At 44.2% G+C, this 17,275-nt stretch overlaps 1 protein-coding gene across 4 annotated transcripts in view; it reads left to right on the top strand.

Moving 5' to 3' along the window:
• PPP2R5C (protein phosphatase 2 regulatory subunit B'gamma) overlaps positions 1–17,275 on the top strand; it is an 80,700-nt gene that overhangs the window by 51,849 nt on the left and 11,576 nt on the right. For all 4 annotated transcript variants that reach the window (XM_069738058.1, XM_069738040.1, XM_069738068.1 and 1 more), the window contains 6 exons: positions 11,223–11,422; positions 12,323–12,433; positions 12,733–12,825; positions 12,932–13,062; positions 15,778–15,837; positions 16,363–16,471. In XM_069738058.1, coding sequence (XP_069594159.1) covers positions 11,223–11,422; positions 12,323–12,433; positions 12,733–12,825; positions 12,932–13,062; positions 15,778–15,837; positions 16,363–16,471 — 704 coding nt within the window. The remainder of the gene's footprint in view (positions 1–11,222; positions 11,423–12,322; positions 12,434–12,732; positions 12,826–12,931; positions 13,063–15,777; positions 15,838–16,362; positions 16,472–17,275) is intronic.

Here is a 17,275-nt window from a genome sequence, read left to right as displayed (position 1 = left end):
CGCCGAGCTTTACTGCGATCTTTGGGAGGCAGAATGAAAAATTCAACATCATGTAAAGAATTGGTTTTATTTATTTATTTATTTTTTTATGCCGTTCCTCGTGCGGTATAAGTGACTAGGCAACTTTATTCTTCAGGTCAGTGCGACTACACTGATACCAGATTCATATCGGATTTTTATGTTTGGCTGCTGTCACTCGCTAAAAGACGCTTTTATTGCAAAAACAAGTTTTTGCATCACTACCGTATATTTTGAGAGCTATAATTCAGCATTATTCTTCGGGTCAGTACGATTACAGTGATAATATTAATATATATATATGTGTGTATATATATGTGTATATATATATATATATATATATATATATATATATATATATATATATATATATATATATATATATATATATATATATATATATATATATATATATATATATATAATATAGGATTAGCATCCGAAACTCGCGTTGGGGTGCTCTGTATCTTGGAGGGACGGACGTATTCAGGTATTATTATTGATTCTCTGCACATCCTGCTATTTTGGGTTTACCTCCCCTTGACACATCAGCCCTATAGATTTATACACTGTATATAAGTTCTTTTGTGGTGTCCCATTCCAAACATAGGCATATCCCACCACTTTGTATTTTACATGCCATAAACCTCCCATTATCATTATTTGTTGTGGCCACTTTATCACTCCATTTTTTGGGCTCTGATTATATCGCTCATATATACATCACTGATTTATCCTGCTTTTACACATATATTTTTCACGTATCATACATTTTTTGATTATCTGTGTTTTTTCATATTCACCCCCTTTTTTGTTTTGTTTTACATCTGCACATGTTGTGCTTGGGTAATTTTTGCATAAGTTTGCACACCCCTGTCTCTATTTGATTGCAGGATTTACCATTATGGAGATATGACTATTATTTGTGCACATATGCACTATGCACTTTTTTCTTTTCTTTGCGTGGTTGCACATATTTAATTAATACCCCTGTTGGTGGTTATTTGGATAGCTTCTTTTTTTAGGGCTGGTATGTGTCTTATCTTATGGTTTAATTCCAATTTTATTTAGTCCGTCCTCAAAGAATATAAATATAATAAGAATTGTATTCTCTTTTATATATATTTTGTCTCCCAAGTACAGGCACAGTGTTGGTGCCATTGCCATATATATTATAATAAAGGCATTTTTTATATACTATTTTGTCCTTTACTTGAGTATCATTATTCTTTTTTTTTTTTTTCCCTTTATTCCTGGTTCTTTTTGGTTGTTGGTCATTATCTATTCCGAGTGGTTAGCCACTCATTCTTCTGTGTATGGGCCATACTCCACTTATATGCATATACATCACAGAATAATAGTAATATGTATATTTTCCTTTTTTTAGGTATTGGTGGGTTGGTACTGTACACTTTTTTTCAACAAATTTTGCAGCATAATGTAGGGCCCAGTGTGAGAAAGCTGGGTCTCCCTCAGAGGTCATGGGTCTTCCAGCAGGACAATGACCCAAAACACACTTCAAAAAGCACTAGAAAATGGTTTGAGAGAAAGCACTGGAGACTTCTAAGGTGGCCAGCAATGAGTCCAGACCTGAATCCCATAGAACGCCTGTGGGGAGATCTAATAATGGCAGTTTGGAGAAGGCACCCTTCAAATATCAGGGACCTGGAGCAGTTTGCCAAAGAAGAATGGTCTAAAATTCCAGCAGAGCATTGTAAGAAACTCATTGATGGTTACCGGAAGTGGTTGGTCGCAGTTATTTTGGCTAAAGGTTGTGCAACCAAGTATTAGGCTGAGGGTGCCAATACTTTTGTCTGGCCCATTTTGGGAGTTTTGTGTGAAATGATCAATGTTTTGCTTTTTGCTTCATTCTCTTTTGTGTTTTTTCATCTAAGGCAAATTAAATGAAGATAATAATACCAAAGAATTTGTGTTTGCAATCATTTTCAGGAAGAAACTGAGTATTATCTGACAGAATTGCAGGGGTGCCAATACTTTTGGCCACAAATAAAAAAAAAAAAAAAAAAAAATATATACACACACACACACACACACACACACACACACACACACACACACACACACACACACACACACACACACACACACACACATATATATATATCTATCACGGGTATTCATTCATTGATTGGTCCGGAAGAAAATGGCCGCTCCTTACTCCCTGCAGTCAGTGTCTGTCGCCCGCATACTCCCCTCCGGTCCCCGCTAACACAGGGTTAATGCCGGCTGTAACGGACCGCGTTATGCCGCGGGTAACGCACTCTGTTACCGCCGCTATTAACCCTGTGTGTCCCCAACTTTTTACTATTGACGCCTATGCAGCATCAATAGTAAAAAATGCAATGTTAAAAATAATTAAACAAAAAAAACAAAACCTGCTATACTCACCCTCCGTAGTCGCTCGCGTCGGCCGCCATCTTCCGTTGCAGGTTCCGGTGGCAAATATGGTATGGGAGAAGGACCTGCCATGATGTCACGGCATATATATAATACGTGTGTATATGTGTGTGTGTGTGTATATATATGTATATTCGGAAAGCTATAACACAAAAGTTTTTGTTCCATATTTTTTTTTTTTTTTGCCTAGTCCCTGTATGGGATTTCAGTTTTTGTTTGTCTGATCACTGGTCTCTTACAATGCAATACACATCATGTATTGCATTTCAAGAGACCTGTCAGTTTTGCACAGCCAGATCGCTTGTTAGACTCAGCTGCAGGCTGTCTAACAGGCCACCATAGCTGACAGACCCAGAGGTCATCATATGACCTCGGACTGCTGGGATAACTCGAGATTCCCTGTGATGGGATCAGATCTCATCACGTGGGGGTGTTGGAGAGGCCAGTATAGCAGGGGTCTCCCTCTGCCATCTTCTAAATGCGGCGATCGCGACGATAGCAAAGGGTTAGCATCATTGGGACTTGATTCAATCAGGTCCCGATGAGGTCACCTGTCAGAGCAACTGCTCTGCACAGGAATCACGGCGCTTGCAGGACCCTGGGGGTCCTGAGTGCTGCTAGACAACCCACCGTTAATAAACGTCGGGGCTGCACAAAGCCCAGCAAGCACCGACGTATATCTACTGTGGGAGGTCTTGAAGAGGCTACTGTATACTCTGCACCCCATCTTGATTGAAAAAAAAACCAAATGTAGACATTTTTGCAACTTTATTGAAAAAGAAAAGCTGAAATATCAGATGGTCATAGGTATTCATCAGACCCTTTTCTCAGTATTGAGTAGAAGCACCCTTCTGAGCTAGTGCAGCCATGAGTCGTCTTGGTAATGATGCAACAAGTTTTTCACACCTGGATTTGGGGATCCTCTCCAGTTCCATCAGGTTGGATGGTGAACGTCTCTGGTGAGACCATTTTCAGGTCTCTCCAGAGATGCTGAATTGGGTTTAGGTCAGGGCTCTGGCTGGGCCAGTCAAGAATCGTCAGAGTTGTTCTGAAGCCACTCCTTTGTTATTTTAGCTGTGTGCTTAGGGTCATTGTCTTGTTGGAAGGGGAACCTTTAGCCAAGTCTGAGGTCCAGAGCACTCTGGAAGAGGTTTTCATCCAGGATATCTCTGCATTCATGTTTCCTTCAATGACAACCAGTCGTCTTGTCCCTGCAGCTGAAAAACACCCCCATAACATGATGCTGCCACCACCATGCTTCACTGTGAGGATTGTATTAGGCAGGTGATGGGCAATGCCTGGTTTTCTCCACACCAACCACTTAGAATGAGCACCAAAAGGTCTATCTTTGTCTCCTCAGACAAGAGAATCTTATTTCTCATAGTATGGGAGACCTTCATGTGTTTTTTTTAGCAAACTCTATGCGGGCTATCGTATGTCTTGCACTGAGGAGAGGCTTCTGTCGGGCCATTCTGCCATAAAGGCCCGACTGGTGGAGGGCTGCAGTTATAGTTGACTTTGTGGAACTTTCTTCTATCTCCCTACTGCATCTCTGGAGCTCAGCCACAGTGATCTTGGGTTTCTTCTTTACCTCTCTCACCAAGGCTCTTCTCCCACGATTGCTCAGTTTGGCTGGACAGCCAGGTCTAGGACGACTTCTGGTGGTCCCAAACTTCTTCCATTTAAGGATTATGGAGGCCACTGTGCTCTTAGAAACCTTGAGTACTGCAGAAATTCTTTTGTAGCCTTGGCCAGATCTGTGCCTTGCCACAATTGTCTCTGAGCTCCTTGGCCAGTTCCTTTGACCTCACGATTCTCATTTGGTCTGACATGCACTGTGAGCTGTGAGGTCTTATATAGACAGGTGTGTGCCTTTCCAAATCAAGTCCTATCAGTTTAGTTATACACACCTGCACTCCAAAGAAGGAGTAGAACCATCTCAAGGAGGATCACAAGGAAATGGACGGCATGTAACTTAAATGAGTGTCTGAGCGAAGGGTCTGAATACTTATAATCATGTGATATTTCACTTTCTCTTTTTTATTAAATTTGCAAAAATTACTACAATTGTTTTTTTTTTTTTTTTCAATCAAGATGTGGTGCAGTGTACATTAACCCCTTCCCGACCTGTAACGCCACATAGGCGTCATGAAAGTCGGTGCCAATCCGACCTGTGACGCCTATGTGGCGTCATGGAGGGATCGCGTCCCTGCAGATCGGGTGAAAAGGTTAACTCCAATTTCACCCAATCTGCAGGGGGGGGGGGGGAGTGGTACTTCAGCCCCCAGCGATCGCTCTGATTGGCAGTTTCACTTTCAACAGCCAATCAGGGCGATTTGTAATATTTGCAAACGTAACATGATGCCCACAGACTATTCCATCAAAGTCTGCATTCCAAAACGTCACTACTTCCCTTCCGAGCCCCGACGTGTTGCCCAAACAGTGGTTCCCCCCCACATATGGGGTATCAGCGTACTCAGGACAAACTGGACAACAACTTTTGGGGTCCAATTTGTGCTGTTACTCTTGTGAAAATAAAAAATTGCAGGCTAAAAAATAATTTTTGAGGAAATAAAAATGATTTTTTATTTTCCCGGCTCTGCGTTATAAACTTCTGTGAAGCACTTGGGGGTTTAAGGTCACCGCACATCTAGATTAGTTCCATGGGAGGTCTAGTTTCCAAAATGGGATCACGTGGGAGAGTGAGAGAGTACTTTTTCATTTTTACGGATCAATTTGTGAAGCACCTGGGGGTTCAAAGTGCTCACTATGCATCTAAATAAGTTCCTTGGGGGGGTCTAGTTTCTAAAATGGGGTCACTTGTGGGGGAGCTCCAATCTTTAGGCACACAGGGGCTCTCCAAACACGACATGGTGTCCGCTAACGATTGGAGCTAAAAAGTCAAATGGCGCTCCTTCCCTTCCGAGCCCTGTCGAGCGCCCAAACAGTGGTTTACCCCCACATATGAGGTATCAGCATACTCAGGACAAATTGTACAATAACTTTCCTGGTTCAGTTTCTCCTTTTACCATTGGGAAAATAAAAAAATTGTTGCTAAAAGATCATTTTTGTGACTAAAAAGTTAAATGTTCATTTTTTCCTTCCATGTTGCTTCTGCTGCTGTGAAGCACCTGAAGGGTTAATAAACTTCTTGAATGTGGTTTTGAGCACCTTGAGGGGTGCAGTTTTTTAGAATGGTGTCACTTTTGGGTATTTTCAGCCATATAGACCCCTCAAACTGACTTCAAATTTGAGGTGGTGCCTAAGGTTTTGTAAATTCCGTTGTAAAAATGAGAAATCGCTGGTTAAATTTTAACCCTTATAACTTCCTAGCAAAAAAAATTTTGTTTCCAAAATTGTGCTGCTGTAAAGTAGACATGTGGGAAATGTTATTTATTAACTATTGTGTCACATAACTCTCGTTTAACAGAATAAAAATGTGAAAATTGCGAAATTTTCGAAATTGTCGCCAAATTTCCATTTTTTTCCCCACAAATAAACGCAAAAATTATCGACCTAATTTTACCACTAACATGAAGCCCAATATGTCACGAAAAGACAGTCTCAGAACCGTTAGGATCCATTGAAGCGTTCCTGAGTTATTAACTCCTAAAGGGACACTGGTCAGAATTGCAAAAAATGGCCAGGTCAAAATAGGCTGGGTCATGAACGGGTTAATGAGAAAAAAAAAAGAACTTTTTTGAATTTTACCAAACGTCTGCAATGAGGGAAAAATAGAGGGAAAAATGTAAAGAGGCCTGAATACTTTCCGTAGCCACTGTACTTTATCCCGCATGGAATTGGATTTCTGGAGCGATTTTGCTGAGAATGTCTTGTGGCGTTCCCCTGTTATGTCTCCTGGAAATGTGTGAGTGTTACCATTCCATTGGCACTAATTGGACAATATTAGCATGTGTAAGGACACGCGGTAGTTAATATTTTCAGAAATTTCCAGGAGGAATAACAGAAGAACGGCCCCACAAATAATTAAGGTGATAATCTCAAAAGGGGTTTGATCAGAACCAGCCCTCACCATAATTGTGTTTATCATATGACGACACATCCCAGACTGGTGGATTGCATTCTCACCGCGGGCACCATCTTCTAGGAGATGAAATGCCTTTCTTGATATTCCAGCATTGGCCCCTCCTGGTGTTTGGTAACTGATGCTTGCATGACTGCGTCCCCCATGTTGTGTGGCTGCTCTTCCATTCGCAGCCCTCGTCGGTGCGTCGTCGTCATTTAGCACCTTTCCAGTTCCAGCGCTTGCAGCCATCAATGGTTTCCAGGCAACGATGACGAAGGCTGTAATCGAGTTTGACTGTGCATTGTGTGTTATTTGCTGGGATAAACTCCCGGTGGTTCTGCTGCCCCCACTGCCCGTCTTCTGCTTGGTGCACAGGGCGATGGCGAAACGCGGCATCAGGGCTCATTAGCAATCAGGAAAGGGCAGGAGAAGCTGCTGCCAGGCCAGGGATTCCAACCAGACGCTGCGAACACTGCCGCTCCAGAGAGACCCGTACCCGCTGCCTCTCACACCTGCAAGACAGACCATTTGTAGTTTTTAAATATCAACTTTACTGCTTTTATTTATTTATGTCTTCTGGCCAAAGGCTTGCAACATTCCAATATGCTTTGCTGCTCAATTCTTCGCGGTTTCTAAGATCTTGGCTTCCATGCACTCTAAGTTTTCCATTCAAGGGCTAAAAAGCTTTATTACACGGCTGATACCTCACACAGCTGAGAGTTTGTTACAGATGTATCTAGATGCATTGTAGCAGAACTATCAGGGTATGTGCACACGTCAGGATTTTCTAGCAGAAATTTCCTGACAAAAACCGGACATTTCTGCCAGAAATCCGCATGCGCTTTTTCCCCCACGTTTTTTGTGCCTTTTTTTTTTGCGTTTTTTTCCCAATGCATAGAATGCTGGGAAAAACGCGAAAAAACGCAAAATAATGAACATGCTGCTTTTTTTTTTTTACCGCGATGCGTTTTTTTCGCGGAAAAAAAAAACGCATCATGTGCACAAAAATTGCAGAATGCATTCTAAATGATAGGATGCATATGTCTGTGGTTTCTAATGGGGTTTTATCGCCAAAAAACATGAAAAAAACGTGAAAAAACCTGAACGTGTGCATATACCATCAGAACAGGAATTTTGTTGCTGATGTGTTCTGTAGTGGTCTGAGCATAAGACCGCATTTATTCCCAGTGTGTAAGTGTATGAGCGCAATCCTGTTTAATGTATTTGTCTGTATTTGCCCCGTATTCACATGTAAAGCGCCATGGAATAAATGGCGCTATAAAAATGTATAATAATAATAATCCTGAGTGCTGGGGAAGAGTGATGCGGTCCTGCTTGTTCTATGGGACTGACGGAGATATGAGAAAAGTATGTGCCCCCTCTGCCTCCCCGAGCTTTTCTGACCGCTCATTCTACATCCATTGATATTAATGTGCAGTTATAACTGCTCCTGCTTTTCTGGGAAGGAATCCTGTCTCCTGCAGCAGCTTCATGGCTGCTGCAGGAGACAGGCACTGGCACATGGGTAAGATAAGCGGCGCACTGGGCATTTACCTATATTCTTCGGTCCCGTAGGTTATACAGTGTGTATTGTATTATGCTCCCCAAATTGGGATATAGTTATATATTTCTTTAAGCACTTTAGATTGCACTAAGCACTTTTCCAGTACATGCTGTACCATATATAATACGGGTATCTGATTTATCTTCCCCGTGTGTTACTACAGTTGCCTTAATCTGTCTGTATAAGCATCATGTCTGAAGTCTGTGTCGTCATTTTGTAGTTATGCTTTATTATCTTTTGGATTATAATTAATAAAATTACTGAATTTTTATTACAGTGTTTTGGACTTTGTACTCCATGGAGTTTTTGTAGGATATATGCTTTTGGAGTGTCCTGGTTATTATGTCCTAATTGATATGGGATGTTTTCCCGGAGTATTTATCTGAATTATGTATCAATGGTATTGGTTCTTAAGATTTGGTGGGGTTTGTGGATTTTTTTTTGCGCGTTTGTCCAGAAGGGTATTTGAAGGGTCAGACCCTGATGTTGGGGGATGTGAGGGGATTCCGGGCTCACAATCTCTGTTGTTTTGGATGGCGCTGAGGTCCAGGCTCTGTGCGGCCGCTCATATTCTCCTCCCCCATGTTTATATGGAGGTTGTGCACTGGGCACAGTCATGGGGTACAGAAAAGGGCGAACCCTAAACTGTTCCCACAAAGCTGAAGCTACAATTGTCCACAATGTCTTGTGCTGAAGGATTTAAGATTTCCCATCACTGGAACTATGAGGCCGCCCTCTGATAACAGCCCATGGCATTATCCTCCTGCACCATCTGTACAGGGGGCACAATGCAGTCAGAGGGTAATGTCCTCCTGGAATCACCAAACCCAGACTCCTCCATCAGACACAGATAGAGCCTCCAGAGTCCCGTGGTGGCCTCTTTACACCACAATATCCGACGCTCAGCATTGTGCTTGGTGATGTACGGCTTCATGCAGCTGCTCGGCCATGAAGCTCCTGGCGGGGGCGCAGAGGTGGTCTGGACTCTGCAGTTCGGTGGTGACTTTTCCGCCCTCTGCTCCTCAGCACTCAGCCCATTGTACTGTTACATTGCGGGGTCTCCCCATCGTGGCTGAGTTGCTGCAGTTTCTTCCTTTTCTCAGTAATCTCACTCACAGGTGATGGGAGAATATTTAGGAGGAAGACATGTCATGGACGGACTTGTTACCCCGGTGGCTCCTATTACAGGACTGTGCTGGCATCAGTGAGCTCTGCATCACCGGCCGCTCTGTCACAATATGGTAAAGGCGGATGGCATGTGGCGGACCGTGAAAGGCAAAGGCTATACATTAGAGGGAGTGAGAGTGAAGGGCTGGAGGTTATAGACTGGGGGGGTGAGGAGTCCTATAGACTATAAATGTGAGTCCATCACAGCAGTGAACCACCAGCCATCAGACACTTATTTTGTGCCGATGATGAATGTTGTTCATGGTCCGCTATGCATCCTGCGTATTCTCCGACCGTTGGCTCGGCATGTGCGCTGTGCTAGTATTGGGTCGCTGGGGGTTCATGGCTCTTTGGTGTTTGCACTGGGAATGACTTCATTCACATAATGTGCCGTGGACGCAGACTAACAGGATTGTGCACATTGAATACACTTGTTGCAGACCATCAGCTGTGAGCAGGCTCCACTGCACACTGTAAATTCATATAACCATTGCTGATACCAGATGATCCTCGCTGGACCCACATTTAATTCCATCCCAAAACCCCAAAGTTGGGAGTGACGTTGACCCTCCTGGCAGCTGACACGGGTTTCCTGAGCTCCACTTCCGCACATGCTTTTATTTAGGCTTTGTATCCCATAGCAGCCACATCAATGGCCCTCCTCTCAGAACTGTCTGTTTGTTAGGCCACAGAAGCGGGGACAGAAAACTTTTTTTTATTATTTTTTTTAATTTTTGAGCTACTTTAAGAACCGGTGTTAAAATTTGTGGGTTTATTTAACCCCGTCACAGCTTTTGCAATTTGGCATAAGCAGGTTGGGACCCCAACGAGCTGATGGGAGCCATGTATAACCACTGCTGCTGTTGGACTCGATGGTGCTGTGATCAGCCATGCTGAGATCAAAGCGTCACTCTGCAGTCCGCACCCCCTTTGTCCTCATCATTTTAGGAGTACCGTCAGAGCGCCACGCTGTAGGATGTAGAAGCGGTGGTCACAGTTGCATGGCAGCCATGGAAACTTGTGGCGTGATGGTGTGGCAGCGCAGGGAGGACGTGGACTGCGTCTTCCTGACATTCATCTGCATACAGATCACTGATGATGGCCAACGTTACGTGCGGCCTGCTCATACCAGAATGGAAGGACAGGACAAATGTTGTTCACTACCAAAGAAAAGATGGAAAGGCCCCCTCACGAGAGAAACTGCGCAGATGGTTATTAGCGTCCATTATGTCATGTTCAGGATAATGAGTGCTGCTCCCATCGGGAGCGTGAGAGATCGGAGGTTTTCACAACATAGAAAGGCAGCACATTCCTGTGATGAACCATTGCTTAGGGGGTTTGAGTATTCATAATCTATAGCTCTACGGTGTAATGGCCGTTCTTGGGTCACATTCACTTTCAGAGAAGCTGAGCTGCAGTTCTGGAGAGCAAACACTTTATGGTGTATGGAGCCGTATGACCGCTCTCCAGCGACCAAACAGCGACTCTGCTGCGATCGGCATCGTGTGACGGTACCTTAACAAGTCTTTTACTTCACCCCAGAGCTGGATGCGCAGCTACACTTATCAGTACTCCTGTACATATTGCTACATGCTGCTGCTGCTACTTCTGAACATGTCCTACATAGAGACAGGAGAGCAGGAATCCCTCATGTCGGTGTGTACTGTGTATAGGAGACATCATGGCAGCTGGTCTTCACCCACTAGCTCATAGAACTGAAAATAAGATAGAGTTTACAGAAGGGAAAAGTGGTGAAAATGCAGGATACAAGATCTATAATGGCCATGTGTACACACACACACACACACACACACACACACACACACACACACACACACACACACACACACACACACACACACACACACACACACACACACACACACAGGACTTGTAGATATAAGAAACTTTTTCAGAATAATCCAAAAGTAGAGGGCCTTATGAACAGAAGTAATGGGTGATACATAAGACGTATCTCTTGGCGACATTTTTACAGTTTGCTTTAAAGCTTTATCTTTCCGTTTGCAGATGTTCCCCCAGCCGAGCAGGAAAAGCTGTTCGTCCAGAAGCTGCGGCAGTGCTGCGTACTCTTCGATTTTGTCTCTGACCCACTGAGTGACCTAAAATGGAAGGAAGTGAAGAGAGCGGCACTGAGCGAGATGGTGGAATACATCACCCACAATCGCAACGTCATCACAGAACCGATCTACCCTGAGGTCGTTCACATGGTGAGCCCTCCAGAGCGTGACCAAGGCAGGCAGCAACACCAAAAGCCTCTCCTGAGACATCAACCTCTGGCATGCTGTCGGTGAATGGAAATGTTCCATCTAAACTCTTGCTTACATTCACTGACAGCATGTAGTGATGAGTGAGTGTACTCGTTGCTCGGGTGGTCTCCAAGTATTTGTAACTGCTCGGAGATTTAGTTTTCGTTGCCTAAGCTGTATGATTTAGAGCTGATAGCTTGATTACATGTGGGGATTCCCTAGCAACCGGGCAACCCCCACATGTACTCAGGCTGGCTAGATTCTGTAGATCATGCAGCTTCATCAACAAAGACTAAATCTCCGAGCAGTTACAAATACTCGGAGACCCCCCAGAGCATGCTCGGGAAGACCCGAGCAACGAGTACATTCGCTCATCACTAACAGCATGTCAAAAAGGGACCCTGTTACAATTAAATTACTATCAATCTATCAGCACCATGTAATAGAGCAGAATGAGCTGAGCAGATTGATCTGATTCGTATTTTTTTACATAAAATATCAATATAACTTTTTGCTTAGGAGCCCAGTGGGCGGAACTAGTATATGATGAACTCTGGCTGCATGAGCAGAATGCCAGTCCCCGCCTACTGGACTCCTGATGGCTTGTTCCGGATGCAAGCTCCTACAGGGAAGTCTGTCAGTCACTGATTAGGACCACCCAGAGGACTCCTAAGCTATTTTTTTTTTGGTCATCTGGTGTCCCAACCTGAATATCAGGCCTTTACATACACTGCCTGGCATTAAGCCACAGTGACTAGTGTGAAAGTTTTGATAGATATCGCTTAGTTTCAGAGACCATAGATACTATCTGACTTAGTAACTCATCCATGTGTTGTTGTTTTGTTTTTTTTTTCTTCTAAGTTTGCGGTGAACATGTTCCGGACGTTACCTCCATCCTCCAATCCAACAGGGGCAGAGTTTGACCCGGAGGAAGACGAGCCAACGTTGGAGGCAGCATGGCCTCACTTGCAGGTATTGGCCTTCTTAACTCTGTCCTAGACTCGTGAGCTCAGCTTATAAGGGGGCAGAAAATGAAAGGGCTGATAACTGAGGGCAATAAATTGTATTCAACCCCAGAAGAAACATATTCCAGAGATAAATGCTTCCAAAAACTGCACAGCCTTTGGACTCCCCAAAACTCAGCACATGCCAGCGATATGTCACGTTCCTGTTTGAATGTCTGTCATGGTGGATTTGCTTTTATTAAAAATTTGTGAACAGAAAGTTATATCCTACTTCATTATTTAATTTTTGTTCCCCATTTCTTTCAGCTTGTGTATGAATTTTTCTTGAGATTCCTGGAATCTCCCGACTTCCAACCCAATGTAGCAAAGAAATACATTGATCAGAAGTTTGTTCTCCAGGTTTGGAGGTTTTGTTTTTTGCTTTTTTTGAGTCTGCAAAGTTTTGTTTTTCTTTTTTGTCTTGTTTTCTTAGTATGTCTTAATATATTTTTTTCTAATTCCCTAGTTATTGGAGCTCTTTGACAGTGAAGACCCCAGAGAGAGGGATTTTCTGAAGACTACTCTCCACCGAATCTATGGGAAGTTTTTGGGTCTCCGGGCATACATCAGGAAACAGATCAATAATATATTTTATAGGTGGGTGTGGATGGCAGTGTGGGTTGTCAGAACCTTTTACTGGGCGCCTCTGGAGAATATGCGCCGTATTCCTGATTACTACGTTTTCAGTATAATGTCTCATAGCCAGACCATGGAAATAGCATCCAGTGTAATGTCTCCATATAGCGAGGCCGGGGTAAGCTATGATGGAATATGGTCTTTCCTTAGGGAGATGGGAAAACTCAAAGGTGTCCACCTACAATTTTTAATTGCATGTATTTGGGCTAAAAAAATACTTTTGCACAGTTTTAGATTTTACAGTTTGATTTCCTGCACATTCACTTTATGTGGTCTGTGGTCATAAATCATCTGAGAGGAGCTCAGAAGAAGATGGCTAAAAGAACTAAAATGAGTAAACACGATTGCTATAAGAAGCCAAACGGTGCAACATTTTTAATGAATACAAAATTGCAAAAATAATTTGTAGCCCCAAATACATGCACGTAAATTTAAAAAAAAAGTATTTCCCCAAAAACTATTGCAGCACACAATTTCTGGAAATGAGAGATTAAAGTTGAAATCTTTACTGATATCTAAATCGTGTAGTTTAAGAAAAAGATGCATCAAGGGTGAATGGAAACCAAGAACATCAACTAACCGAGGGCTGGATTAAGTCATCCCAAAAATCAACGTACAAAAAATGAAATCCCAGGTGGATCTGATTTGTGTGAATTTCAATCACTGTGACTCATAATGTCTCATTAGTGTGTGTGCCCCCACATGTCTGTGTGCACTTCTGATGTCTGGCCATGCTCCTGATGAGGCGGTGGATGTGTCCTGGATAGCCTGTGGATCTGCTTGGTAGCTTCTAATGCACTGATATATCATGTCCCTGAGGTTCTCTGATGGATCCAGGTCTGGCGGACGTGAAGGCTGGTCACAGGGATCAATACCTTTTGTCACCTGGAACTTCCTACACACTCTGGTCACAGGAGGCCAGCATTGTCCTGCACCAGGAGGAGCCCAAGGCCTCTCTGCACCAGAGGAAGGTCTGAAAGTGGCACCCGTGCCAGTCCAGGTACTGCTGAGTATCATGTGGAGGTTTATGTGACCCTCGAAGGATATGCCTCCCGAGACCATCACTAACCCACCCAACTGATCATGCTCGAGCATAATGTTCCAAACTCTTACATCACAAGTTCACCCATGGCAGGTGACTGAAGAAAACAAGGCGCCAATGCAGCCCTGCAAATACTGGTGTTCTCTGGCGAATGTCTGTTTGTCTGCTCAGAGCTGTTCTTTGTGCACAGTTTTCTCTTGAAGAGTTTGGGCCCCATGTCTCTCTCATTGTGTCTGTTTTATAGTTTGCCTACATGCCACATTACCAGTAGTCACTGAAGGCCATCTTATAGGGCTCTGGCATTCGTTTTTTGTTTCTCCTCTCACAAAGGAACAGATGCCAGTCCTGCAATTGGGCTGATGGTTTTTCTTCGACTCTGGCTCTTTTCATGTGTCCTGGTGTCTCCTCAGCGCTCTTGAGGCTTTGCTGGGACACTTGAAGCCTTGTAAGGAGAAGCTGGACTCCTGTGAAAGCTGCATGGGCCCGGGCACCACCTCATGGTACCTGTAGTGACAAGGACACAAAGAAAAGCTACAGAAGAATCGGGAAGGAGCGAGGACAGTCTTCTTCGGCCACCACCGGCACGTTCCCATTTGGATGTCCTCCATTGCTCCTGTTGTCACTTAAGCCCACTCACATTGATCCACAATAGCTTCTGCTTCCTGACTGAACTGATGGATGTTCCTGAAGTGCCAGTGCCTTGGTGTTACACGGGGATGTGCCCGTGTGCCCTCCATTCCTGAGCTGTCCTATATTGTAAGGTTTTTCTTTATTTCTCCTCCGTATAGTCTCCTGGTACAGAATGTTCTTGGCGCCGAGGTCTTTTTGTTTCTTAATTGAAGGATCTGGTCATAAGTATTGTTCTTTTCTCCGCATGCTGGAAGTAATAAATGCACGTTACTGCTCGTTCCCCCGGTATCACGTGAGCTGCTGCTTTGTGATTGTGACGTCAATAATTTATACTTTCAGTCCATTAGTTTTTTTTGATCCATGTTTCATGGTAAATGTTCTTCGCTGCCTGCAGCTTTTCCCGACTCGCGGAACGTCTGACCTTTGCCCAAATGTGTTTAATTTCCTGTCGCACACATAGACTTCAGTGCATTGGACGAACTTGGAATTTCCCGGTCCGTTCACTGTTCACTGAAACGGCTAACAGTTCAGTCTCTGCAAACATGGTGTGCACATCTGGTGACCCAACCAGCGTCTGTCATCCCCAACTCCGTTCTGAAGCCAGAAGTGCCACAGAGGATATGTGAGAATTGAGATAATGTTCCCTTAACCCTTTCCCAATGTTGGGAGTCTGGACAGTCATTTAATTGGGATTATTTCCCTTTAAACACATATGGCAAGTTCTATTGAATGCTTTACCGCTGTGGAAAAAGCCAAGCAAGTCAGGGTTGCACCCACTTGTATTAAAGGGTTATTTTCCCTATTCCCCCCACATTTTTGTTATCTTCTAACGATAGGGTAGAGGATAATTTGCTAGGATCCTATCACTACATAAAAATCGAAAATTAAGAATGAGCGGCCGGGTTGCCCATGGCTTTTTTTTTTTTCATTAATGTGACTGGTCACCGGTGTAGGTCGGTGCAGATATTTTTCCATATCTCATTGGTTCTTTATTCTCTTTTTAGGTTTATTTATGAAACAGAACATCACAACGGCATAGCAGAGCTGCTGGAAATCCTCGGGAGGTGGGTACTTTTCATGTATTTATTTGTATTCTGCAGGGAAGCTAACATGAGATGCTGTATGAGCAGACGGGGGTCTTCAACCGGAGCTGAAAATCCGCACAAAGATGGGAAGAGGGTCACACATTTCACTCACTGCCATCTCCAGTCAGACAGCGCCCCTGGTGGCCACCCTCAGAAAAAGCAAACATTTTAGCTGACTTTATTAGACATGAAATGTTCTATTAACAGAAGACAAATGCCCTGTATTCATCAATCTGTCTGTTGCTTATATGGCACCAACATATAGTGCAGCATCATGTAGAGTCACTGTTACTAACATTGCCTGCCTCCTGGGTGCTTACAATCCGACATCACACTACAGTATATTTTTGGATTTATTCTCACATTGGCAGACTTACCGTCTTCTCATCACTGGTTTGGTCATTACTTCCACACACCCCCTCCCCCCCCCCCCTAATGGTTGAGATGCGCCGTCTGCTTCTGTAGAGCCGCCATAATAGAAATTCTCTTTATCCTGTGTTTCAGTATAATCAATGGATTTGCCTTACCATTAAAAGAAGAGCACAAGATATTCTTACTGAAGGTGTTATTACCGTTACACAAAGTGAAGTCACTCAGCGTCTACCATCCACAGGTAACTGCCCCGTCCTTGCCGTGAAGATGCCCAAACACATGAGATGGCTCCTCCGGCTTCCCCCTACACATGAATGTTCAGCTTTATCCTGTGGTTTTGGCAGGGAAAGTAATATAAACTGATATTAAATGAACAAGCACTCACAGGAACACTCATTGCTGACTGGCTGTATGAATGGGCCACCAATCACCAGAGAAACTGAACCTGCACCATTGCCGGCAGACACTGGCTGTCTTAGGGCTCCTTCTCACTTCTGCAAGACTCGGATGAGTCTCGCACGACAATACCCCGGCGCTGCTGCCGGCACAGAGGAGCAGAGTGTGCGGCTGCATGTATTCCTGTGCTGCCGCACGCTCCGATCTGACTGCCGGGTGCAGAGCCGGGTTTTAACCATGCGAGACTCATCCGATTTGCTCGTAAGTGAGAAGGAGCCCTTACACTGCCATCCTTTGCCTCCAAGAGCAGCTGCGGGTGACTCTTGTGCTCCACCTGATGTTGTTAGCATCGAGTATGGGGCTTTGCTCCACCTGCTGCCGCTAGCCTCTTGTATGATGCTGAGCTCCACCTGCTGCCGTTAGCCTCTCGTATGGGGCTGAGCTCCACCTGCTACCGTTAGGCACTCGTATGGCGCTGAGCTCCACCTGCTGCCATTAGCCTCTCGTACGGCGCTGAGCTCCACCTGCTGCCGTTAGCCTCTCGTACGGCGCTGAGCTCCACCTGCTGCCGTTAGCCTCTCGTATGGCGCTGAGCTCCACCTGCTGCCGTTAGCCTCTCGTACGGCGCTGAGCTCCACCTGCTGCCGTT

Source organism: Ranitomeya imitator, chromosome 1, assembly GCF_032444005.1.
Source record: "Ranitomeya imitator isolate aRanImi1 chromosome 1, aRanImi1.pri, whole genome shotgun sequence".
NCBI classification, from domain to species: Eukaryota; Metazoa; Chordata; class Amphibia; order Anura; family Dendrobatidae; genus Ranitomeya; species Ranitomeya imitator.
This window is presented reverse-complemented; position numbering and strand designations above follow the sequence as displayed.